The sequence below is a fragment of the Panthera onca genome, chromosome C1 (assembly GCF_046562875.1).
Source record: "Panthera onca isolate mPanOnc1 chromosome C1, mPanOnc1 haplotype 2, whole genome shotgun sequence".
Lineage (NCBI taxonomy): Eukaryota > Metazoa > Chordata > Mammalia > Carnivora > Felidae > Panthera > Panthera onca.
In genome coordinates this window covers 72,348,244-72,374,649 of record NC_138346.1, presented here as the reverse complement: position 1 = coordinate 72,374,649, position 26,406 = coordinate 72,348,244, and the positions used below count along the sequence as shown (strand labels likewise).

At 35.7% G+C, this 26,406-nt stretch overlaps 1 protein-coding gene across 1 annotated transcript in view; it reads right to left on the bottom strand.

Annotated features, from left to right (window-relative positions):
• Positions 1-3,711: 3,711 nt before the first annotated feature.
• Positions 3,712-26,406, bottom strand: part of LY75 (lymphocyte antigen 75) — a 99,516-nt gene continuing 76,821 nt past the window's right edge. The window contains exons 27-35 of the mRNA XM_078451252.2: positions 24,949-25,116; positions 23,496-23,612; positions 19,108-19,302; positions 16,363-16,589; positions 14,830-14,998; positions 11,347-11,496; positions 9,107-9,229; positions 7,257-7,424; positions 3,712-5,561 (exon numbers count right to left, since the gene is read on the bottom strand). Coding sequence (XP_078307378.1) covers positions 5,383-5,561; positions 7,257-7,424; positions 9,107-9,229; positions 11,347-11,496; positions 14,830-14,998; positions 16,363-16,589; positions 19,108-19,302; positions 23,496-23,612; positions 24,949-25,116 — 1,496 coding nt within the window. The 3' untranslated portion in view covers positions 3,712-5,382. The remainder of the gene's footprint in view (positions 5,562-7,256; positions 7,425-9,106; positions 9,230-11,346; positions 11,497-14,829; positions 14,999-16,362; positions 16,590-19,107; positions 19,303-23,495; positions 23,613-24,948; positions 25,117-26,406) is intronic.

Sequence of the window (26,406 nt, the reverse complement as noted above, 5' to 3'; positions counted from 1 at the left end):
CATAGGTCACTAAAGAATTGCAAATTAAAATAAAAATGAGATACCACCATACACCTATTAGAATGGCTAAAATCCAAAACACTGACAACAACTGTTGAAGAAGATGAGGAGCAAGAGGAACTCTGAATCGTTGCTGGTGGGAATACAAAATGGTGCAACCACTCGGAAGACGGTTTCGCAGCTTCTTAACAGAACTATTTATATCCATCCTTACCATACAATGCAACAATTGTGCTTCTTGGTATTTTCCTGAACAAGTTGAAAACTTGCACACACACAAAAAGTTGCATACGTATGTTTATAGCAGCTTTATTCACAATTGCCAAAACCTGAAAGCAACCAAGATGTCTTCCAATAGGTGATGAACAAACTGTGGTACATTAATACAATGGAATATTATTCAGCACTAAAAAGAAATGAACTATCAGGTCATTAAAAGACACTAAGAACCTTAAATATATAATACAGTATTAGTAGCTGTAATCACTATGCTGTACATTAGACCTTCTGAACTTATCTTATAACTAGAAGTTTTTGTCCTTTGTCCAACATCTCCCCATTTCTTCTACCCTCAAGCCCCTGGTAACCACAACTCTGCTGTTTCTATGAGTTCAGCTATTTTTTATTTCATATATAAGTGACATCATACAGCATTTGTCTTTCTGTCTTACTTTTTTGTTTTTGTATTGAGATATAAATTGACATATAACATTATATTAATTTCAGGTGTATAACATAATGATTCTATATTTGTATATGTCATGAAATGATCACCATAGTAAGTTTACTTAACATCCATTGCCATATATAATTATACATATTTTTCTTAAGGAAAAAAAATATTTTTTTTGCTTGTGATGCTGACTTATTTCACTCAGCATAATGTCCTCAAGTTTTACCCATGTTGTCACAAATGGCAGTTTCCTTCTTTCTCGTGGTTAAATAATATTCCACTATGTGTGTATGTGTGATACAGGTATCTATACATAATTTATTTTATCCATTCATTTATTGACAAATAACTAGGTTCCTTCTATGTCTTGGCTATTGTAAATAATCCTGCAGTGAACAGGGGAGTACAGATATCCCCTCAAGATCTTGTTCTCATTTCCTTTGACTATACACCCAGAAGTGGGATTGCTGGATCATATGATAATTATATATATATTTTTTCTTTTCTTTTCTTTCTTTCTTTCTTTCTTTCTTTCTTTCTTTCTTTCTTTCTTTCTTTCTTTTTAAAGTAAGCTCTACACCCAATGTGGGGCTTGAACTCGTGGCCACAAGATCAAGAGTCTCATGCTCTACTGACTGAGCCAGCCAGGTGCCTCTGGTAATCCTATTTTTAATTTTTTGAGGATGGGTCCTCTTCTTTCTTCTTCACAGGCTCCTGTTCCTCAACTTCAGTGAAGTAACTGAGGACAGGTAGAGGAAATCGATCAATTTTCCTGGTTGTCATCAGTACAAATGTATGGCTTTTAATTTTATCTGGGTCCTGTATGCCTTTTCTATGATCCTTTTATTTGTCTTGGTCATTGTCCTCCCCCATTCCTCTAATCGGGTATTGCAAAATGTTTTATTAACACTCTTCAAACTGAGACCCAATTTGCTACTCATGTTTCTCAGTAGAAGATCTTGCCTTCTACTCCATAGAGAAAGGGGGGCCATCAGGTCTAGACAAAAATTTTCAAATACTTTCCTGCTCTCCCTTTCTCTTCCACACAGGTCTTCCTTGTGTGGCCTCAGAGAGGATGGCAGTCTTCTCTGTCCCATCCAAACCCGGTTCCTTTTTCTGTGGGCTTCGACCTGCCCTTCTCCATCCCAAGATTTTCTTCTATGACTCCGTCTTTCTTCCCTGCATCATTAATTTCTCTCTGCCCACTCTTTGTGGATCTTTCGATTTGTTTTGCTTTGTTCCTCTCAGTTTCTGATCTGTGAACCTCTTTCCCTCCTTCTTTGGAAAAAAAACCTTCTTCAACCCACCTTCTCCCTCTTCTTTCCTTTTCCACCATACTTTTCAGAATCTCACGTCCCCCATTTTCTAATTTCCCTTCCACTTTGCAGCTCACTCTGGATTCTGGCTCCACTCTGCTACATTTCCACTGGCTTAGATCACCAGTGTTTTGCTAATTTCTGGAGTCCAGTTCTATCTGACTTTGTTTCTCTATTGCTTAGCAATTGGAAGAGAGATGGAGTCCTGGGAGAAGATCTTGGGGAAGATGGAGAAGGGCAGGTCTAAGCCCATAGAAAGAGGAACTGGGTTTGGATTGACTTGATGTTACATTGCATTAAAAGGGTGAACTTGGCCAGTGAACTTACCCCCTAGGGCTTCCCAAACTGTCAGTCCACATAAGGTTCCTGGGGAAGGTCCCTGGGCTGGGCATTGCTGAGATCCCTTTTGGCCTGAGATAGGTAGGAGGCCTAGATAATTTTAGACCAAAACACAGAGGGAGTCCTCCTCTGTATTTCAGCTCCTGTAGGCTCAGGAGTGGGGAAAATGGGATGAAGAGGAAAGGTTGATGAGGAAGACCAGTGAAGAGCCTGGTGCAAACAATCCGGGGAGAAAAAAAAAAATTATAAAGGCCTGAATTGAAAGAGCTGATAATGGAAACAGCCACTCTGTGAGAAGCCTGAGATAAAACTGACTGAATTGTTGAATTAGGGGGATGAGAAAGAGATGATTGGAGGATGAATTCTGAATTTCTAGCTTGGGGGAAAAGGACTGTAGTGTTTTCATATTGATTGAACGAGAATATACGAAAACTTAGGGGAAATGGAAAAAAAATTTCTAAACTTCTGCTTCTGATTAATTTAGCTTGGAAAAAAAAGAGAAATACACATATACTAAATTTGCTGAAATGTAGATAATTGTAAGAACATTTTAATTTAGAACATGCAGGGAATTAGAGGTGACTTTGTATGGATGATGAGGTCTAGTCAAAATAAGTCTTTGACATCTAGCTAAAATTTGTTTTCTTAAACAAGATAAAATTATTGAACTAATAACAATTAAGTCTTCACTTCCCCAAGAGGGCTTTAGGATTAAATGAACCTAAGATAAAGGAATGTGAATCTCTTTCCATAGCATAAATTTAGCAGTGGCTTGAGGATTTGGGGTTACCAACATTATGGTAGTCATTTGCAGAAGACAACTGCCAGATAATGGCAACATCCTGCCCCAGGATCGGGGAGGGGAACATGCTGTGTGTGGGGAGAAAGGACGAAAAAGAGGATGATCAATGGTATCACTTCCACATTTGTCCCCTGTACCTGATCATTAGGTGTATCTACTTACTTTTTTAGGTACCCGGTTTCAAGAGATCAATTTTGTCAGACCGCATGTGAGGGTTGGTTTTGTCAGACCGCATGTGAGGGAAGACTGGAAAAGGCTGTCTTCATTTCTATTGATCCATCTGCAACTGGTCAAATGAGGAAGTGAACACCATATGGGCAGTTGTGGTCATGCTGAGAAGGACTTTCATGTAGATTATCCAGTGGGAGTTAGAAATATGAGCCTGGAACTTGATATGTAATCTACTGACTTAGAAGTGGCTGATGAATGCCTTGGGCTGGGAGGTAGGGGAGAATCTCCTGAGGGAGCACTATGAGAAGTAAGAGTGGATCGTAGATGGAATTTCTGCTGATCTAATAGTTAAAAGACTTGCTGAGAACTGCTGAGTCAATGGCATCTGAAAAAGAGACTCAAGTCAAACATTCAGAGATACAGGATGATATTTATTCTTTAAAAAATGTACACAAAATCTTAAGGATACCTCACATTACAACAGCTGTATATTTACCTTTTCTTATACTACATGCCTCACATAATAAAACCCAATCTAGAGATGTTTTTGAGATACATTTTTTCAACAAGGATCAACAACACTTTCACTAAAAAAATGAAACAAGTTTATTATAGCATCGCTACTATATATAGCTGTGTTTTCACATCAAGTTGGTTTAGTTCTTTGAAGAAAGTCTTTAACAACTAAAATTGTACAGATCACAGGGTAAGAGGACCTAGTCTAACAAATTCAGTAAAAGATATTTCAGGACAACCATACTATACTTTAGACTATACTAAAACTGTCTTTTGAAAATTATTTATAAGTTTATCATAGTACAAACACTCTAAAATTTTAAAATAAATCTATGGATATTATACAAAAATATTCTAAAGTATAAATATAAACACTGAATAAAACATTCACCATGTTCAGTGGAAACTATCATTCAAAATATATTCTAGGTGGTAAACTTAAAGTGATAACCACCAAACAGTGTTTCCTTAATTATTCATCACTTAAAATAGTAGTAATCACAAAGTTTAGAGTTTCATTATAAAATTTTCAGTTTCACAAATGCAAGATACACAATTTCTTGTATACATAGACACCTTTTCTCTTTAGCTCACAGAAAAAGGCATTAAAGTAACACAAACTTCTTCGTCAAAATTTGACATGTCACATAAAGCATAAAAATTGCAAAATTTTCAAGAACTTGTATCCTTAGCTGATTCCCTTTAAGAGGGAAAGAGTTAAATATTGTACATAAGAAAAGACAAAAACCACACTGCTACAGTATACCTAAATCAGTCTAAAAACAATGTTCCTGTATACTTTAGAAAAATGTTAAGTATTAAATCTTCTTTAAAAGCCATCATTTTATGAATAAGTATGACAAAACAAAATATTTGCATTTAATCAATTTTAGTATGAAATATGTTTGGAATAGTATAAGAAGCATCTTGCCAAGAGCATTATTTTGCTGTATAAAAAAGTAAGCATATCTCATTAATAATTTCTCCTAAATGCTACAAATGACTACTTTAAAACAATGTTGATATTATTTACAGTTATGTTTTTACCTTGAGGTACAAATTTTGCATTAGGCTAGATTTTTTTTTTTTTTTTTTTTTTTAGTAGGCTCCATACCCAATGTGGGGCTTGAACTCACAACCCTGAGATCAAGAGTTGCATGCTTTACTGACTGAGCCAGCCAAGCACCCCTAGGCTGGATATTTTTAAAAGCAAAAAGGTAGACTTGTGACTTATTAACATGCCAATTTTAAGTTAAAATACCATTAAAATATACATATCCTAGTTACTAACTACATTCTTACAGAGAAAATGCACATGAAATTTATTACCCTACAAATAACTTGGACTTTAGTCCCAGCTTTGGTTCTTTTCCATTCTATTAAGTAAAGTTTTAAACATGGCATTTCGTGGATAATTCACTGTAGATACTAGGACTGCAATTAAACAACTGAAAAAGTACTAATGACTTCTACTTTAGAACAGAGTAAATACTGACACTGGGAAAATCTGAGAAGGCTCATTTTCCTTAACACGTTAGTGCAAATTAACAAACTTTTAGAAGAATTTACTCATGGAAAGTGGGAAGCATAATCTCATCTTCATTCATTCCTTGTTCATATCGAACTGAAGAGAAGACTGCCCAGTGCAAACGGTTCCTTTGGAAGAGGAACCAAATCAGTGCACTGATGAGAGCTAAGACACTTAGCACAGCAAATGTGATAGTTATTCCTCGGTAATCAGAGCCTAGAATAGGGAAAGGTTTGACATTGGAGGAGAGAATATAAAAGCGATCATTATTGATCTAATACATTAGGCTGTGTGTCACATTGTAAACTCTGTATGAATTAGACACAATAAGTACTTGATTGTTTCATAGCATTAACACAGAATTCAAAGTCATCATCAAACACTCAAGTATTTTCTTTACAGATTTAACCGTTTTCCTTTTCATTCAAATCCTATTCATTGTTTTAGCAATTTTCTTTTAAAGAACTTAGAGCATTGTCATTATTCTCACTTTCCCTCCTCATCATCCTTTCTGAGAACATTACTCCCAGTATATTACCTTACTTTGATAGCAAATTGCTGTAAGTTGTAAATTTTTGTGTTTGACTCACCCAGTGCCAAATAAAGTGTTATTTGCTTTAAAGCAAATTTACGACTTTAGGATGACTTCATTTAGCTACTAGCTATTCAATTTCAAATGCTCTTCCAGGCCCCTTCTCTACAGGCTGCACAGATGGACTCATTCTGTCCCCTTCTTTTAAACATCATCTCTAAGCTGACCTCCCTTCTCTTTCATATGTCCAACTGCATGCTAGACATTCCATATGAATATCTCATCTCCATATGGACAGTTCAAAATGCCAAATCAGAACTCTCGGCTTACATCACCCTAACCCTGCTCCTGGGCTCCCCCCATAATCTTCCAGTTGTTTTCCATTTCACTCAGCATAGAACCTGAACTCTTCAGCCTGGCTTCCAGAGCCCTAGGTGGCTGGTACACGCCTACCTTTCAGCTCTTCCTTGAGCACTCGTCAAGCTTGTTCTGCTTGAGGCTTTTTGCTCCATCTGGTACCTCTCCCTGGCGTGCCTTTTCCCCTGATCTTTGTTTGGCTGGCCTTTCAAATCTCAGCTTCAGTGTCTCCTACTCTTAGACATCTTCCCTGATAACCTAATCTAGTGTAGCCATCCCCATACCCAGCACACAAAACCCAGCATACAGTAGACACTCCAAATATTTGCTGAATCAATGCATGAATATATAGATACCAATCACTTAGTATTGGCGATTTATCTTCAATATTTATTCACCAAAAGGACGCTTTTATGCTAAATCTTTAAAGATGTTGCCATGAAAAACTTAGAGCTCCTTTCTCTAGAAATGAAATTAAGGTAAGATTTTTTCTGGTTATTCTACGCATCAATTCAGGATGAAACCTAAGTTTAAATTATGACTTTCTACAGATGTTCCTTCCAGGAAATTTTAAGTAATTAAATCCAGTTTTGCACTGTTGCTAAGCTAATCATGAGTTTTATGGGAATGAGGAGAAAGGAAGCAAGCTAACTACAGAATTAGACCTTTGACCTTTTACATATCTGACCAACAGAATCAAATATATCTTAAGAACATATTCAAAGAAATGAGCTCCCTAATATTCTGGCAGCTTCTATTTTTCTTAGGAAATAATTACACAAAGTTTAGGCTGTTTGTGGTTTCACCTGGGAGTCTTAGACATCTTGGTATTTATTATCTCTTACAATACATTTTTCTGAGGGAAAGCATCTGTGTAGCTTAAGCAATTTTTTTGGTTATCCTTTAAGGACTAAATAAGGACTTCAGGAGGCAAGTGCAAAACATTGCACATAATTGAGTTGTACATTTACTTCCTGACCTGTTCTGCAAAAATATTCCTTAAGGGCAGGTTCCATACTTACCCAGAGGAGCTTTGCAGACAACCCTTCCATAGCCATGTGAACATTCAACTTTTATCCAAGTTTCATTTGAAGCTAACAAAATGCTACATTTTCCATCACCACTCTTAATTTTATTTGCCCATTTGACAAATGTCACTTTTGATCCATCCAACCAATTCCAAGACTGATCTAAAGAAAGAAATTAAGTTTATTGTCTCCAAATTTCTAAGGTAGAAAGGCATGTGGCTCGTATAACTCATTTACATAGAACTATGCTATGCCACTGTTGAAAATGAAACTTATTAAAAATGAAAATATTTAAAAAAAATCAGTCCTTCAGTTGCACTTGTCACATTTCAAGTGCTCCATAGCCATATATGGCTAGTGACTACTGTTACACAGCACAGATATAGAACATTTCCATCTTTGCGGAAAGTTCTATTAGCACTGATATAAAATGTGGTGTTTTGATTAAAAAGTAGAATGCTTGCACATTCATTGTGGAAGGGATAGATTTCTAAAGACCTGCATCTCCATCAGCAACCTCACCTCCTACTAAAAAACTCGTATCATTAAAGATGTGCTGGGGAAGAAGGGTCTAGAGGGTCCAGGAGGGTCTCCCCACCAGGACTCCATTTTTATTTTCCAGCTGAGGTAGCACCACCTTGTGGTGATAGTGTAAACACAATTTAGAACTCATTTAGATGGCCAACTTTGAATCCATTCATTTTGACAAGTGCTTAATATTTTGGAATTCACATGTATTTCAATTATTTAGAATTCAACTTTGCATAAAATGTGAAACACACTTCCTATTCTTCTATTGAATTTGTACTCTTCATTCTTTATCCATTTCAAATTCACTAAAATCTTTTTTACCCATTACTGCTTGGATTAATCCATTATTCCTTGAGAAATTCTTCCACAAATCTTTTTTAATTCTGTGCAATTTTACTAAGCTGGTTTGAAAGACAAAATCATCATTAAGGATTAATTATTCTCTTGGGGTGCCTGGGTGGCTCAGTAGGTTAAGCGTCCAACTTCGGCTGGGGTCATGATCTCACAGTTCCTGTTAGTGAGTTTGAGCCCACCTCTGGCTCTATGCTGACAGCTAAGAGCCTGGAGCCTGCTTCAGATTCTGTGTCTCCCTCTCTCTCTGTCTCTCCCCTGCTTGTGCTCTGTCTCTCTGTCTCTCTGTCTCTCAACAAATAAATAAACTTAAAAAAAAATTACAGAGGCAGTGTGAGTAGGGAAGGGACAGAAAGAGGGAGAGAGAGAATACTAAGCAGGTTCTGCACTGTCAGTGCAGAGCCTAATGCGATACCGTGAGATCATGATCTGAGCCAAAACCGAGAGTCAGACGCTTAACTGACTGAGCCACCCAGGCGCCCCAATATTAAAATTTTTTTAAAAGAATTAATTATTCTCTATGGTAAAAATATTTCAAGATGGAAGAGAACAATAAGAAGAGAACTTTCTGAATAACAGAGTTATAAGCTATAAAAATATGACTGATAGACACTAGAACTCTAAGGAAAGTAAGTCATGGGTTCTCTGTGGGACATGGGGGGCACAAATATCATTGTAGGAGAAAAAATATGCTATTGATCCAAGTACCTTAAGCATCTAGAACATCCCAGTTGATTTAATCTGACTTTCTATTTCATTAGTATTTTCCATCGGTACTAATAAGTCACTTGAATATTCATTAGGATTTTATAAATGTCCAAAACAGCCAGCAGACCTAGCTTATTCATCAATAAGAAGCATTTGAATTAACCACCACTTGACATTCTTTAGCAAGGTTGACTTGGTATTTAGGACAAATTGGAACTCTCTTTGCACACTGTCCACACAAATATGTCACTTACCAGTAGAATGTTGAGATAATCCGAGCCAAACTCTCATGGTAATGTTATTATTTTCCCTCATCAGTCTGCTCACAAATTTATTCTCATCTTCATCCTCTATGGTAACAATAGTTGCAGAATGATCTGTTGACAGAAAACAAATCCTAAACTAATGAGCTTTATGCAAACTAGGGAAATGGCTTATTTTCAAACAGCCATTTGAGAAAAAAAATCAATCTTGATAAAGATCATTGAGAAATTCAAGCTTTACATAGAGAATACTTTTTAAATCTGATATTTGTGCCATATTTTTAAAAGAATAGCATTAATAGATCCCAAAAAAAGTTAGACATATTTCTAGATTGAACCTTTATTTAGAGAAATGTTATATTTCTTTAAAATGTTTACCTGATAATATTATTTGACCTTGGAACTGCCTACCAATGAGACCTTTGTATATGAACAGCTAGTTAGAAGAAGTGGGGTATGTGATTGTAAAAAGACATATCAGCATACTCTCCATATAATAGCTCAGCTTTAAATTCACTTCTATTAAAATGAAAATAAAAGCAAACAGGTTTGGGATATTGAGGAGCATTAGCATTTCCTTTAATATTATTTTATACATAAATGAACTTGGTTATGCCCATTATATGTTCCCAAATATAGTATGGAATTGAATACTCTTGAAGTTTGATAAATTGCCCTAAACCCACAGAGAAAATAGTATTATCACCATCATCAAGCAAGGGATAAAAATAAAATAATAACTAGACTTGGAAATAAATCCTAAGTAGAATCAAATACTCTCCAACAGTGACAAGGCTATCTACACTTGAACTAAAGCATTTCTTTCGTGGTGGTGATACTGGGAGAATGGCAAAGGCAAGTCTTTACTCCTTTATAGAAGACCACAGTGTGCACATGCTTGTTTAATATTACAAAATCCTGTAGGGAAGATATCACTATTTTACAGATGAGGAAATTGAGCCTCAAGGAGATTAATCATTCAGGTTTTTACAGCTAGCCAGTTATAAATTTAGAGAGACAATCTCAATATTTTCTAATAATAAGAATAATTTGCTCACTATTTGCAGGGCACGGTGCTACATTTGCATATATTATCTCATTTCATTCATTCTTACAACAACTCAACCTTTGAAATAAGTACTATTTTCATTCTCACTGTTCAGGTGAGAAAAGAGAAGCAATTATGTAACTTCTATAGTATCACTCAGCTAGTAAGTATGGGAGTAGGATTTAAAACTTAGACCTGTCTGCCTCCAAGGCTTAAGTACTTAACTCCCACACTACAATGACAGTAACCCTTCCTATTTTCTCCTGTAGGAGCAAGAGGCGTCTCACTTTCCGAACACATACATAGTTCACAATAGTTCCCATCGTGTGTGTGTGTGTGTGTGTGTGTGTGTGTGTGTGTGTGTGTACACATACACCACACAGGAGTTCCCACACAAAAGTTTCCATCATGTAGTCAAGCAGTAACAAGGAGATTTTTAAATCAGGCAAATGACTCCACAACAATTAGCAAAATAAATGAGAGATATGCCACCAGTCTGGCTAAACTGCTACCCAAGGATGCAGGTCTTTGAAATACTCTCGGTGGTCTCCCCAGAAGTCATTTCACAGTTTGACTATAGAGTAAATTTATTATGGGAGAGATCCAATTATTGCTGTTCTTTCTAAAATAGTTAAATTTGAAGACAAAAAGTCCTGTTCCTTATGATGTTCAGAGGATATGGGCCATTTCTATTGCAGGATGGATGAACAACCCATGCTTCCTTGATTTTGTTACCCTGGTCAGTGATAAGCTTACTTATTTATAACTAAGTAGTGGGAAAATCTGTAATTTGTATTTAGTACTTAACCAACTTCAAAAAAAAATTGCCTTTAATCCCTTCATCTAAGCATATCTAACTATATTTAAAACCATTTCATTTGTCCTTATTTTCACATAATAATTCACATAGCAATTTTTTATTCTACTTCTTCCCACTTACTTTTATTTTCCATGTACTTATTCTTACATTGGTCACTTTTAATGGCTATTCCAATGTTCCACTTAACTCATACATCATAAAATACTTATCTATTTCCCCACCACTGGGCAATTCGGTTATAAAATGCCATTATAGATATTGAGTGTTCTAAAAATATTTTCAAAAATATAATCATTACATCTTTGGGAAAAATTCCAATGATTAAATTATTGAGTCCAAGAAAATCAACAGACTTTAACTCACCAAGTTTTGAACAAAACAGTTCAGCTTCCAAGAAACTGTGCAATGCCTGGTTGGACGCGTAACAGTGGTCCCTGTACTGGATCCACTGTGATCCGTTCCCTTTCACTGCTGGACATCTTGATGAGTATGTATGAGAAGACACCTCTTTAGCTATAAAAATGTTAGACATGACTGTAAACATGCACAGACAAAATGATTGGCTTTAAAAATCTCACTAAACCCTGTTTGAAACTGTGGTGCCTGTGAGTAAGAAAGCATTCAACTCAATACACACACCAGAGAAAGCTACAGCTCATACTCTAACAGTATACATTGTTTTAAGTGTTTATTTATTTTTGAGAGAGAGCACAAGCAGAATAGGGGCAGAGAGCCCAAAGCAGGCTCCATGTTGACAGCAGCCAGCCTGATGTGGGGCTCGAACTCATGAACCTTGGGATCATGACCTGAGCTGAAGTCGGACACTCAACAGACTGAGCCATCCAGGCACCCCTAAGAATACACATTCTAATTAGCTTTTTTGGAATACCATTTTTAACTTAGAAAATAGAAGAAACTATTTAGCTTTCTAAGATGTAATTAGCTTAATGTAAAAACAATTGGAGAGACAGAATAAGAAAAGAAGCAAAGACAGGCTGGCTGAGTAGGCCTGTAACTACTTTGAAACAATTAAAACTCTTTCCTTGAATTCTTTTTATCTTGGTAATATATAACTAGTTTTACCTTGCCATGTAAAGAACTACTTTTAAAAATCACATCTACAAGTGAAAATTTGGTAATTTGTTTACACAGTGCAGTGTATCTGCACAGCAAAATCTGTCTCAAACAAAAAGTCTAAGTATGGCTTCTGTACCCATTAAATAATAACTCCCCATTCCTGTCTGCCCCCAGAAACCACCATTGCACTTTCTGAATCCATGAATTTGACAACTCCAGGTACCTCATACAATTCAAGTCATATGGCATTTGTCCTTTTGTGTCTGACTTATTTCACTTGGAATCATATCCTCAAGATTCATCCATGCATGTTGTATTATGTGTTAGAATTTCCTGCTTTTTAAATGCTGATTAATATTCCACAGAATGTATATACCACATTTTGCTTATGCATTCATCTGTCAATGGACAATTTGGGCTGCTTCCACCTTTTGGCCATTGTGAATAATGACGCTTGTGAACAGGGTTGTACAAATATCTGTTCCAGTCCCTGTTTTCATTTCTCTTGAGTATATACCCAGAAGTGGAACTGCTGGATCCTATGGTAATTTTATTTAAAAATTTTGAGAAATCACCATACCATTTTCCACAGTGGCTACACACAATGTTTTATTCCCACAAGCAGTGTACTAGGGCTCCAATTTCTCCACATCCTTGCCAACACTTGTTATTTTCCTTTTTTGTTTTTTGAAGATTCAGTTTTTAATGTTTGCTCTTGTATTAGTTTCCCAGGGCTGCCATAGTAAATTACCACAAACTTGGTGGTTTAAAACAACAGAAATTTCTTCTCTCACAGTTCTGGAGTCTAGTCTAAAAGTGAGTGTCAGCAGGGTTGGTACTTTCTGGAGGCTCTGAGGGAGAGTCAGAACTCCCAGCTTCTGGTGGTTGCTGGCAATCCTTAGCTTGTAGCTGCATCACTGCAATTTCTGCTTCCATCATCAAATGGCCTTCTCGGTCTGTCTGCTTCTCTCCTCTTATAAGGGCACCAGTCATTGGATTTAGGGCCCATCCTTATCAAGCATTACCTGATCTTAACTAATTACATCTGCAAAGGCTATTTCTTTCTTTTTTTTTTTTTTTTAATTTTTTTAACGTTTATTTATTTTTGAGAGAGAAAGAGACACAGCGTGAGCCAGGCAGAGAGAGAGGGAGACACAGAATCCTAAGCAGGCTCCAAGCTCTGAGCTGTCAGCACAAAGCCTGACGCGGGGCTCAAACTCATAGACTGTGAGATCATGACCTGAGCTGAAGTCGGACGCTCAACCGACTGAGCCACCCAGGTGCCCCTTGAATCGATTTTTTAATTTATTTTTTTAATAAATTTTTTTAGTGTTTATTTATTCTTGAGAGAGACGAGTGTGAGCAGGGGAGGAGCAGAGAGAGAGTGAGAGAGAGAGAGAGAGAGGGAGAGGAAAGCACAGAATCTGAAGCAGGCTCCAGGCTCCGAGATGTCAGCACAGAACCTGACACGGGGCTCAAACTCACGAACTGTGTGAGATCATGACATGATCCAAAGTTGACACTTAACCGACTGAGCCACCCAGGTGCCCCATGCAAAGGCTATTTCTAAATAAGGTTGCATTCTAAGACTCTGGGTGGATGTGAATATGGGGGGGGGCGGGACACTATTCAACCCAGTATGGCACTGAATTTGTTTGTTCATGTCATTCAACTTGATCCTATAAAGTCTGTTTAGCTAACACAGATGTCCTTTCCATTTTCTCATGTATCCTCATTGTTTTTCTAAAACATTACATTCATTTTCTGTACCTAACACCTGGGATGTCAGGTTTTGATCATCCATTTATTTCTCATTCTTGATATCATTCTCCCTTTCTTGTATTCACTTGCTTCCCTAGATGAGGTTTTCACATTTTCTTCTGCCTGAATCTGTTTAATTCCAAATGTTGGATCTTCTCTAGAATACTCTTTGGAACAGAAGCATGGCAAGCGCTGAGCGCCAGAGGCTTCAGAGACCACCACCGCCACCATCTCTTGGCTTGTCCAGCAGGCCCTGCAGCTCCGGGGTGGGCGGGGGGGCATCTTAGCTCTTCTGTTCTTCATTAAGGCTCCGCCTGTCAGGATGAGCCCAACCCTGGTGGAAGGGGCTCTTTCCTTAGATTTTAAGAATCATGTAAGTTTGGAAAATGCTGAGTTACACAAAGTTAAACTGCTGTCTTTACTACAGAAACTATCAGAGCCGTCAATATGATAAATCAGACCTGAAGTATTTCCCAAATTTATGTGCTTTTGAACCCTTTTTTACCGTTTTTATTTATTTATATTTATTTTTGAGAGAGAGACAGCATAAGCAGAGGAAGAACAGAGAGAGAGGGAGTCACAGAATTCAAAGCAGGCTCCAGGCTCTGAGCTGTCAGCACAGAACCCGACACGGGGTTTTGAACTCATGAACTGTGAGATCATGACCTGAGCCGAAGTCAGATGCTTAACTGACTGAGCTGCCCAAGCACCCCAAATTCTTTTTTAAAAGCAGTGTCAGCCTTTGAGGAACATTGCTAAGTGAAACCAAAATTCACAAATTCTAGAGTAGTATGTACCTGGTGATAGAGGAACTGAAAGTCTTTGGGTACATACCCTAAATGGGTATATCATGTTCATCTCTCTTCACAAAGTATCAAATTTATTTTTGTAGGATGTGTGAATAAACATTATTTAAAACCTACAAAAAATTCCTTTGAGTATTTAGTCATGTGCACAAGACAAAATGTCATATTTTAATTAATATAGTTATTCAAAATCAAGTCTTACATTTTGTAGGTTTATAACAAATAGCACCATCCCTAACAGACTTGCATTTTTCATGTGTCCAAATTCCTTTTGGATCCAAGACAACACAATTTCCAGCAGATTTTTTATCTTTCCATGGGATGTAGTCAAATGTACTGCCATCAGACCATTCAAAACTTGATTCACTTCCCTGTTTTAAGAATAATAGAGATAAAAAAGCTTAGCACATTTTTAGCATAAGAATTGCTTTTAATTAAAAAAAAAATAATACAGAAAACCTGAATCCAGACAAAAGAATGTTCAAAAAGAACAGTAAGAAGAATGTATATACTTTAAGAAATATTGGAATGGATTGTTAATTATTTGCTTACAATTGTTATAGGTCTGGACCTATTTGTAAAATCAGGGATTTACTTTTGATGCATTGATTTGAGACATTTACTCTGGTGCAATTTAAGTAGGACTTTAAATTTATAGACAGTTACTATACTCTGTCCCTAGATTTATTTATTTTTTTTTTTAAGGATGAGTTTATATAATACTTGAAATTAAATGATGTGCAAATGGCTTCCATTTGTCACAATTACAGATTTATATTAGCAACCTTCATATTACTCTGAATATTGTTTTTTATGTTTAATAGTTCTGTGGTTTGTGTCTCTGGCTACATGTTTTATATTACAGAAGCCATCAAGCAGCAGGGGTTTGGAAGAGGAAAATACTTCCCAAGAAACTCATATGGGAAGATTACTTTTGATTTTTCCTTTATTCTATAAACCTAATTTGTCATGCTTTTTAAAATTTTGTCCACTTTGTTCTAAAGATTATTTAAATTAGGTTTTCAATTCTAATCTCTATAGTAGCCTATTTCTTGGGGGGGGGCAGGAACTGGACATTATTATAGGTACATGAATATACTAATTAATAGGATTCAAATAGTGGCACAAAAGATGTATTTACTACCAAAACATTATCTCAAATAGTGCTCATTTGTAGGGTGAAAGTGAGAAGAAAATACACATATTAGTTAGTCCTAATATTAAGAATTTTATTTGACATCTTATATAAATTTTTGTGTTAATCCCACTATAATCCTATATTAAGGAAAATATTATCACCCCAGTTTTACCAATGAAGAAATTAACTTCCAAAGATTAAATGACCTGCTCATGATCACCAAACATAAATGGAAGACCTACCACTAATACCAGAACTCGGGTTTTTCTGATTCGGTGCTATTCTTTTTTCCCAGCTTTGCAATTAGTCTGCCCCATCTAGGTAACAGAGAGGTGTTGTTGAGATATTAATCTACTGGGCCCTTAGGATGGCCTGGCAGTGTCTAGGGCGGCTGCAGTCCAGGCCATTTGCTCTACTACATTCTACAAATACAATTTTCTATTTAGTTTCTGTTGTAAAAAGATAAGAAAGCACTATGCTATGCAAATTGAGTCCCAGGACTTACTCTGATGTTATACTCTGAATTAATATCTTATGCTCAAATTTCCAACCTTCTAACACATTTGGAAAATTTCTGGAAAACAAGACAAGACTTACATCGTGACTTGAGAGCCCAACCCATAGTGGAAATCCATCACGTTTTACGATATCTTCCAGAAAGAGCTGGCCATTTTGGTCATGAACACTTGCCAAATAACCTCCACTTTGAGAACACATGTTCAATGCTTCATACCATGTTACCTTTTTTTGAATAACATTATAAATACCATCTTCATATGGAATAAACAGTGGCAGAGTAGCATTATATTCTTCCTTGTAGTCAACTATAATATTTAAATTAAGAGTATTAGTGATTAAATTTAAATTATTTAAAATACATATTTTGGGTAAGACTGGACATGCAACCATTTCTAAAGTTAAATAAAACTGGATTTTTCTTATTAACAAGGGAGGTAAAATGCATACTTTATTTTTCGTATTGCCACAACACATATAATAGGTTCTTAAATAGTATAGTTGCCTGGTGGATTAAAAAAAAGATATAAACATTGTTTTTCATTTAAGGAACTTACATATTAATTGCAGACATTAAACAACAATACTTGAAATTCAGGCAAAACAATTATCTACTCTAATATGTGTGACTGAGTAGAGAAGGAGAGACTCATCTGAGTTAAGAGAGTCAGAAAGCCTGCTTATCAAATTAGGTTTCCAGAGTTTAGGTGAGGTGAATTAGGACCAAAAAGAAATAAAGTAATCAGAAAGCTAAAAGCAAATGAAGAATAACATAACAGTAACAAAATGACAATAGTAACAACAATAACAAAAGCACAGTGATAAGGGTACTTGAAAGAGGCACAGGAGCCAAGTGAAAGAGCTCCCAATGGCCCAAACTAGAACAATTTTAATAAAATATTAAATAATGTAGGGGGCGCCTGGGTGGCTCAGTCGGTTGAGCACCGACTTCGGCTCAGGTCGCGATCTCACGGTTCGTGAGTTCGAGCCCCGCGTCGGGCTCTGGGCTGATGGCTCAGAGCCTAGAGTCTGCTTCTGATTCTGTGTCTCCCTCTCTCTCTGCCCCTCCCCCGTTCATGCTCTGTCTCTCTCTGTCCCAAAAATAAATAAACGTTAAAAAAAAAAATTAAAAAAAAAATTAAATAATGTAGTATATTGTATTATAACCCAAAGTATAAAATATATACCATGAACTGATACTGATATAAATAACTGAATAAATTTTAAAATGGGAGAGAACAGAAAAATCTCTTGCGTGGTAGAATTCCAAATAATTTACATACATACACCCTTCTCAGGAAGGTGGAGAATAACTCTTCAGCCTGTAAATATGTACTAAATATACTGACTTCCTTAAAAAGAGTACAGCATGGAAATGGGGAAAAGAATAACTTTGCAGTGGAGAAAGCTGACAAACACCTAGAGCCAGGTGATCAAGGTTAAAATCAACAGTGGGAAGTCGTGTTGATAGCATATACCCTTCATATGATGTGATGAAAATGACACTTTAATTCTGTGGTTTTTCCTAAACCTCAAGTCCACAACTCCAGTTTAATCATGAGAAAAACATCAGCCAACCTGAAGGGAGACACATTCCACAAAAAACGTGACCAAAAAAATACATGACCAAAAAAGTGCTCCTCAAAACTGTCAAGGTCATTAAAAGCAAGAAAAGTCTAAGAAGCTTTTACAGCCAAGAGAAACCTAAGGAGACGAGATGACTATATTAGCATGGTATCCTGTATAGAATCCTGACTAGAAAAGGGATATTAAGTAAAAATGTTAAAAATCTAAATAACGTATAGACTTTAGTGAATAAGTAATCCATCATATTGGGTTTCTTAGTGGTGACAATTGTACCATACCAACACAAGGTGTCAACAATAGGGGATACTGGTTATGATATATATGGGAACTCTCTGTACTGTCTCTGTAACTTTTTTTATAAACATAAAATCATTCTAAAATAAAAAGTTTGTTAAAGAAGTAAAACAAAGGTGGAAGACTTCTTGTCAATAAAAAACCATAAGTAAAGGTGCAAATGAGGATAAGCATACACTATACATGGGACAATTAAGACATCAGCCTCACAGAAAAAGAGCCTTATTGAGCCAAGAATGGGGGGAAAAAATCAAGGTTGGAAGAAAGCCTAGAATTTTAGAATAGACAGTGTTTCTAGAAAGTCTTAAAAGCTTACATGGACCCAAAGTAATTGGTAGTAGGGAATCCCTGGAGATTGTTGATGGAAATGGTGTTCCAGAAAGTTATTCTGTGGTACTATGAAGGGAAAAGGTCAGCCTGGATGTTAGCAGAGGTCTTAAAACAGTTTTTAAGCTGTGAAAAATTTTAAACTGATATGCATTTTAAAATAGATTTATTTAAGGAATTAGGCAAATTTAAGAGAAATTTATTTTCAGCCTAGAATGTCAAAACTCTACCCAAACACACTTTCTTATTTATAAAAATCTTCTCCATTCTTCAAGACCCAACCAAGTTTTACTTTCTTCTCAAAGCATTTTGTTGTCATTATTTGTTTTCATTGATCCCTTTTGACTTTCCAACAAATTTAAGTCAGTACCAAATCACCTAAAAGTAACCTACATGAAACAATGATAAAGAATTTCATGCTGTCTCCCCAACTCCATTTTACTCCTTGAGATCAAGACCATGACACCAGGAACTGTATCTTTTCCTTCCTGTGTAACTTCCACAGTACCTCTCACAGGACTGAAAATAGAGGAGGCACTCAAAAAATATAGTTGCATGATTCCCACTTGCGGAGCTAATTAGCCTTATGGAGTGAAAATTCTACATTAGCATACTTACCCATTTCAATTTTACAAGCAAGAATGCTGTTCTGGTTATAGTAAAATATTTCTTCAATAGCATTGAAGGTTTGAATATCCCAGAAGCCATCAGTACTCAAGCCAGCAAAAAAATTGCCATTTTTTATATCTGGTCTTCCTCCTCTCCAATTTGTGTATGACAGCATGGTCTTATCAGACCACAGAAGAGAATTATCTAGAGAAGAAACAGTTTTTCTACAATTAGAGATTAAATCACGATTTGAGTTAGAGTTATGAGGTTAATATTTCAAACTCAACTAATTTTCTTTCTTCTTTACCTGCTTTCTAAAAAGTTATATAATTATGTATATCTCTTTATACATAAAGAGATAAATATTTAAATATTTTCTGACTATAACAGTAAATTATGCTTATTTTTAATTTGGAAATTACAAATTAGAAACATAAAAATTAAAATTTACTTATAATTTCACCATCCTGCAATAACTTTATGCTTACTATTTTTAACCAAATATTCATTTTTACTGTATATATGTTTAATTGCAATGAAAATTAGTATAATTATTTCATTTAAAAAATTTATATATTATAAAACTAGTGACAGAAATCTCTTCTCCGGACCTAAGCCATACACAATTGTGCACATTTATGTCAATCTAATATATATTTGACCTTTTCCTTTCATCATATACAAAATGAACTCAAAATAGATCATAGACCTAAAGGTAAGAGCTAAAACTATAAAACTCTTAGAATAAAACATTGGCGTGTGTCTTTATGACCATAGGGCAGGCAAAGTCTTCTAGATATGCACAAGTGATAAAAAATAGATAAATTTGATTTCATTAAAATTAAAAAGTTTTGTGCTACAGATTATACTATCTAGAAAGTGATGGGGGGTAGGCACCTGGCTGACTCAGTTGGTAGAACTTACAATTCTTGATCTTGGGATTGTGAGTTCGAGCCCCACATTGAGAGTAGAGATTACTTCAAAGAAGTAAAGTGATGGGAGAAAATATTTACAAATCATTTATTTGACAAGGAACTTATATCCAGAATATATAAAGAATGTTTATTGATCAACAATAAAAAAGACAAATAATTAAAAAATGGATAAATGTTCTGGGGCACCTGAGTGGCTCAGTTGGTTAAGTATCTGTCTCTGGATTTCGGCTCAGGTCATGATCTCTGAAGATTCGGGAGATTGAGCCCCAAGTCTAGCTCTGTGCTGACAGTATGGAGACTGATTTGGATTCTCTCTCTCTCTTTCTCTCTCCCCCACTCTGTCCCTCCCCTGCTCACACTCTCTTTCTCTCTCTCTCTCTAAATAAATAAACTTAAGAAAATACAGTATTAAAACAAATAAACAATGGATAAATGATCTGAATAATGTATTCTCCAAAGATGATATACAAATAGCCAATAAACACATGAAATTATGTTTAATATTATTAGTTATCAGGGAAATGAAATAAAAACCTCAATTAGATGCCACTTCATAACTACTAGGGTGGCTACAATAAAAAAGAGAGATAAAAAGAAGCGTTGGCATACGTATGGAAAAAATGGGAAGGTATGGAAAATGGTATAGCAGCTTAGAAGAACAGTTTGTCAGTTCTTCAAAGGATTAAAAAAAGACCCAGAAATTCCTCTTCTAGGTACATACCCAAGATAAATGAAAATATACATCTACAGAGAAACTTGTACATGAATGCTTATAGTGACATTATTCATAACCAAAAAAGTGAAAAGAACCTAGATGCCCATCAATTGATGAATGGATAAATATGGTATATCTGTACAATAGAATATTATTCAGCCATAAAAAGGACTGATATACTGATACACACTATAGTACTGCATGCATAAATGCTAAGTAGAACAAGCTAGTCACAAAAAGAATCACGTATTGTATGATCTCATTTATATGAAATGTGTAGAATAGGCAATCTCTAAAGACAGAAAATAGATGAGTAGTTGCTGGAAATTGGGAGAGGGGTAGGGAATGAGGAAGGAGTTCTAATGGGTACGATGTTTCTTTTTGCGGTAGTGATACCTGCACAACTCTGTGACTGTCTTAAAGGCCATTAAATTGTACATCTTAATGGCTGAATTGTATGATATGGGAATATATCTTATTAACGCTTTTGGAAAAACAAGTTGCTAGGCCTATTAAAATCATAAATTGGCATAAAGAGTGAAGTAATTATAAGGTACGCATACCCGTTGTTGTCCTGGTTGTTTGTAGCTTTCCTGATTACCATCTTCTGAGGAGAGATACCTAAATATCTGCCTGCAGCAAAGATACACTAGAAATACTGTACATATGATTGGTTCTTGCTTGCTGCTTTCTATCACCTCCTGTCTCCCAGTCACCCTTTCCTTCTTCCCAAATGTTAAAGTTACAATTTTCTGGACAATATGATGGGCAGTGATATATTTCTAAAGTTGTTATACAAAAGGGTCACTTTTTCACCTGGCTTGAAGTATCTTTTAGTTGATAAGTGGCTTCTTTTAGTAATTTCTATTCATGGCCCTATTTTCGAAAAGTCTGAACTTTTTAAAAAACAAAATCCTTTGTATAGGTGGTATATATAATTAAATATTATTTAATATTAAAGTAATTTAACAAATCTATGGGTGTAAATCAAGCCAGTAAGAATTAAATTTAAACTAAATTTGCTGTTTGCTTGAAACATCTTTCTATATGTCACTCATATTTCTACATATTTTAGTCAGAAATCCTGTTACTCATACAATTTATAAAAGAAGTTAAGATTATTAAAAGGAAGTTTACAGATCTGAAAATGCTTTTTGGAAGAAAGAATACATTTTCAGGTGTTTCTGATAATATAACTAATAAGGTATATCAAAAGGTAAAATTGAACTCTGTATCCTGGGTACGGTCTCCACTGGTTCCTATGGCATCAGTTTCCTCAGTCATTTTCATGTACAGCTGGGAACTTTCCACCTAGTTTCTCTCTATTTTTTCCCCCTTCCTTAATTTTGAGGGTATTCAAGTGTCATTGGAGAAAAGATTTGGGCACGGAAGTCCTACTATGATGAATTCATCTTCAACTGGCAAGCTAAGTCTTACCTATTGCTTGATAGCTTGATTTTTGTTAATTCATCTGTAAGCCATAAATATTTAAGAAAAACTTTAGCAACTCTAAGAAAGAGTCAGGTTAGATAGCAAGGTGAAGACTATTTTTAAAATGGTTATATTTGAGGGGCGCCTGGGTGGCTCAGTCGGTTAAGCAGCCAACTTTGGCTCGGGTCATGATCTCGCAGTCCGTGAGTTCGAGCCCCGCGTCAGGCTCTGTGCTGACAGCTCAGAGCTTGGAGCCTGTTTCAGATTCTGTGTCTCTCTCTCTCTGAACCCCCCCCCCCCCCACGTTCATGCTCTGTCTCTCTCTGTCTCAAAAATAAATAAACGTTAAAAAAAAGGTCATATTTGAGTAATTTAGCTTCTGCCTATGGCTATCACTGTCCCTTGTCTCCTAGTAAGCCCCACCCCCTTATTGGGTAAATGTATGCTTTTGATATATTATGTCCCAGAGTGACATTTTTCCTAATTCCAAACTTCTATGATTTTCAGGACAGCTGTAAGTAAGTATTTTTCAAAACTGGCACAGTTCAAAACTGCTTTTTTAAAGCAAAACTGCTTTAAAAAATTTCATAGCAATTATACCTTGGACTTGTGGTATTCAGTCCCAATTTCAAATATTCTATCCCACTGTCAGACTGTTTCTCATTTTTCTAATGTATACTCTAAACCAATGCTGTAAACCAAAAGGTGCAACATTAATAGAAGTATAATTCCATTCTCACTCATCCCATATTCTTAGGAGAGATATAAAGTCAATATCGAAGGTTTCTGTGACAGTGTGGTCATTTTTAGTTAGTCTTAAATTGCTAGAAGGAATAGTGGAGAAAGGAAATTATTTTCTACCATGTGACTCTAAGCTTGGTGGTAAAGGCATTTTAATGGCAGATTAGAGATACAAAAACTGTCTGGTATTTATGTAAGTTCTGCTAAGTGCATAATTATAATTTTGTATATCGATAAACACATATGTTGAAGAACTATACATCTGTAGCTTGATAAGTAATTTATTAATTTATTAAAAAAATTTTTTTTAACATTTATTTATTATTGAGAGACAGAGAGTGACAGAGCATGAGCATGGGAGGGGCAGAGAGAGGATGAGACACAGAATCTGAAGCAGGCTCCAAGCTCTGAGCTGTCAGCACAGAGCCCGATGCGGGACTCAAACCCACGAACCACGAGATCATGACCTGAGCCAAAGTCGGACGCTTAACCGACTGAGCCACCCAGGCGCTCCATTGATAATTAATTTATAATGAAGTATGAATATAAAGAAAACCAGTAGATTTATAACTTACTTTCATAAGTTATACCTAATGTGACCCATAAAGCCATATTATTCAAGTGCAGAAGTTGCTCAAGAACAAAGTTATTCTCTTTTTCATCTCGAATACTCAGAACATGTGATTTTGGATCTGTTAAAAAAAATAGTCAATAATTTTAATAATTACTTATCTAGAACACTTTGATAGATTTAGAAAATTTTATTTCCTAGTTTAATAAACTCTAAAACAATATTGAAAAATAAGACAGATGTGTAAATTAAAACTATCTCATTGTATGAAAATGAATAGATTAATAAGTTTTCAAACATTTTGATGTTAAATTTTGACATTCTGATGTCAAACATTTTGATGTCTTATAGCCTAGTATAAAATTATAGCTGAGTAGAGATTTTAAAACATTGATTTGCTTCACTTTTCCTCCATTTAAATCTTGTTTCGAATTGGTACAAATTTACACTGGTAAAGATACACTGTCAAAAACTATAATAAATATAACCTCTTGGATGGTCTATATGCTAGATCTTTTTCTTTAGAGATCACTCTGATATTTGGATTATAAAAGTTTAATATTTCCCAGAGGGTGTCCCTCAGGAAATTAGCAGGAATTTCTCAGAAAAAGACTAGATGGATAAAAATGTCACAAACATTAATTAAACAAAATTAAACTACTTCATTTGTGCCTGTACTTCTTAAAGTACATGCTAATATATATTTGATAATGTCTAACAGGAAACAATGGCATGTAGTGTTTCTCAACCTTGCTCTTTTTCAAAGGATTCTTTTTTGTAGACTATCTCTCAAGACTAGTTTCTACATTTTTGGGAATAATGGTTTGATATTTTCCATAAGAACTTCCCACAGTTCCCAGGTCCACTGCTGAGAAGTCATAAAGCCTCAGTGGATCTCACCGACAATATCTGGAGAGTCCTGAGAGCCACAAGTGTGAAATATGCATTTCTTTTATGCAGAGCTCTTCTTTGCTTTCATTTACTCACCTGAGCTTTCAACTATGCAAATTTGCCTATTTTCACTTCGCCTGTAGCCTCGCTTGGTTGAACATCCAGTTCTCTGCTTGCTAGTGTCATTTCTGTGTCTTTTAAAGTAGAACTCATTTTGTTCATACATGTAAAGACAGACTGGTTCTCTAATGGATAGGTAAAGGAGTAGCCCCTATATTCTCCATTTTAACTAAACACAAATTTTAATTTTTTGTTGATAATGTAGAAATTAGGAGATGAGTATTTTTGAAATCTAGTCGCTAGTGCTAATTAAAAATATTTATAACACACTCAGGTGAGACTTGTTTTTTTAATGAACAAATGTAATGATTACTCATAAGTTGCTCAAGAACAAAGTCATTCTCTTTTTCATCTCAAATACTCAGAACATGTGATTTTGGATCTATTAAATAAAAAATAGCCAATAATTTTAATAATCACTTATCTAGAACACTTAAGATACTTACTCAGATTCTGGCATTTAGAATGAACTTCATCTGGTGTTACTGCATGATATTTAGTCTTTCCTACCATGAAATTGTAGCAAGAGTTCTGAAATGGTATCCACGGAGTTGACAGAATGGGAGAGGGACACTGAACACTGTCAACCGGTTTGATCTCTTTTTCAGTCTCATCTGAAAAAAATGACAATGGTAAGAATTCTAATCTTAGATGTAAATGTTAAATCCTGTTCAGAGTAATTAGGCTTGATGTGTAGGGAATATTCAGGAAGCCAATAAATAATAGCTTAATGATGCCTGTTCTGTTTATACTCAAATATAATGTGACCTCTTAACTGGGTTTCTGTAGGAAGGAGTTTATTTAACATAATTTCTTTCCCCTGCTGTGGAGTGAGTGGGAGAATATAAAACAATAGGTCCTATTAGGTTAAATGTTGTTTCTGTATTCTTGTATCACCAAACCTCAAATACAAGGGGCAACCTCAGAGACTACACAAGGATATTAATAATAGGCACCTAACTATAACTTTGGGAACTCATCTTTAAGTTTCTGGTTACTGGTATTTCTCTAATTTTAATTTTTTTACTGTTTATTTATTTTTGAGAGAGGGAAAGAGCACAAGCGATGGAGGGGCAGAGAGAGAGAGAGAGAATCCCAAGCAGGCTCTGTGCCGTCAGCAGAGAGCGCAATGCAGGGCTTGAACTCACAAACTGTGAGATCATGACCTAAGCTGAAGTTGGACACTTAACCAACTGAGCCACCCAGATGCTCCTTTTCTCTAATTTTAAAGATAAATTTTAATTTTTATTTATTTATTAAAGGTACATTTTAATGAAATATGTGATGTTCTAAGTTATTGCTTTAATGAAAGCAAACAGAAATAGTTGAAAATGTGATTATGGCTTTTATTATGAAAAAGACATATACTCCAGGAGATGCAAATATAGATATACTCTACTCAAAGTCAACAAACAGATTTAATATGCAGTAGAGACCATCCAGCATGTCTCCCAGGTTGCAACAACTCCCTTTGGGAAGTAGTCTTTTCTTTCTACTGCAAACACACACATGTGGGCCTCTGGCAGCTGTAAAACTACTTTACTCTGACTGAGCTAGAGATTGCACACCTTACTCTAGCGAAGTACATCAGATTCTAAGAATTTGGAAAGTATAATTTAGGGATAGTCAATCCATCTCCAGTTATGGCTATCATTGAAAGCTACAGAGCTGCCATGTTTTACCATGCACAGAGAGAAGCATAAAGTATATAAAAAGAAGAGTGCGGGTCTACAGAGAGAAACAGAAAGGACAGGTGGGAGACAGTATCTCTGGGTTCCAGATTCCATTCAGTTTCTGATTCCCATTCTTCATGAGGCTCAGCAATATCCTCATTTTGGAGGATCTAAGTGTCCCTTTTGGCTTAAGCTGGCTTGAGCTGGTTACTGTTACTGGCAAACAAATGA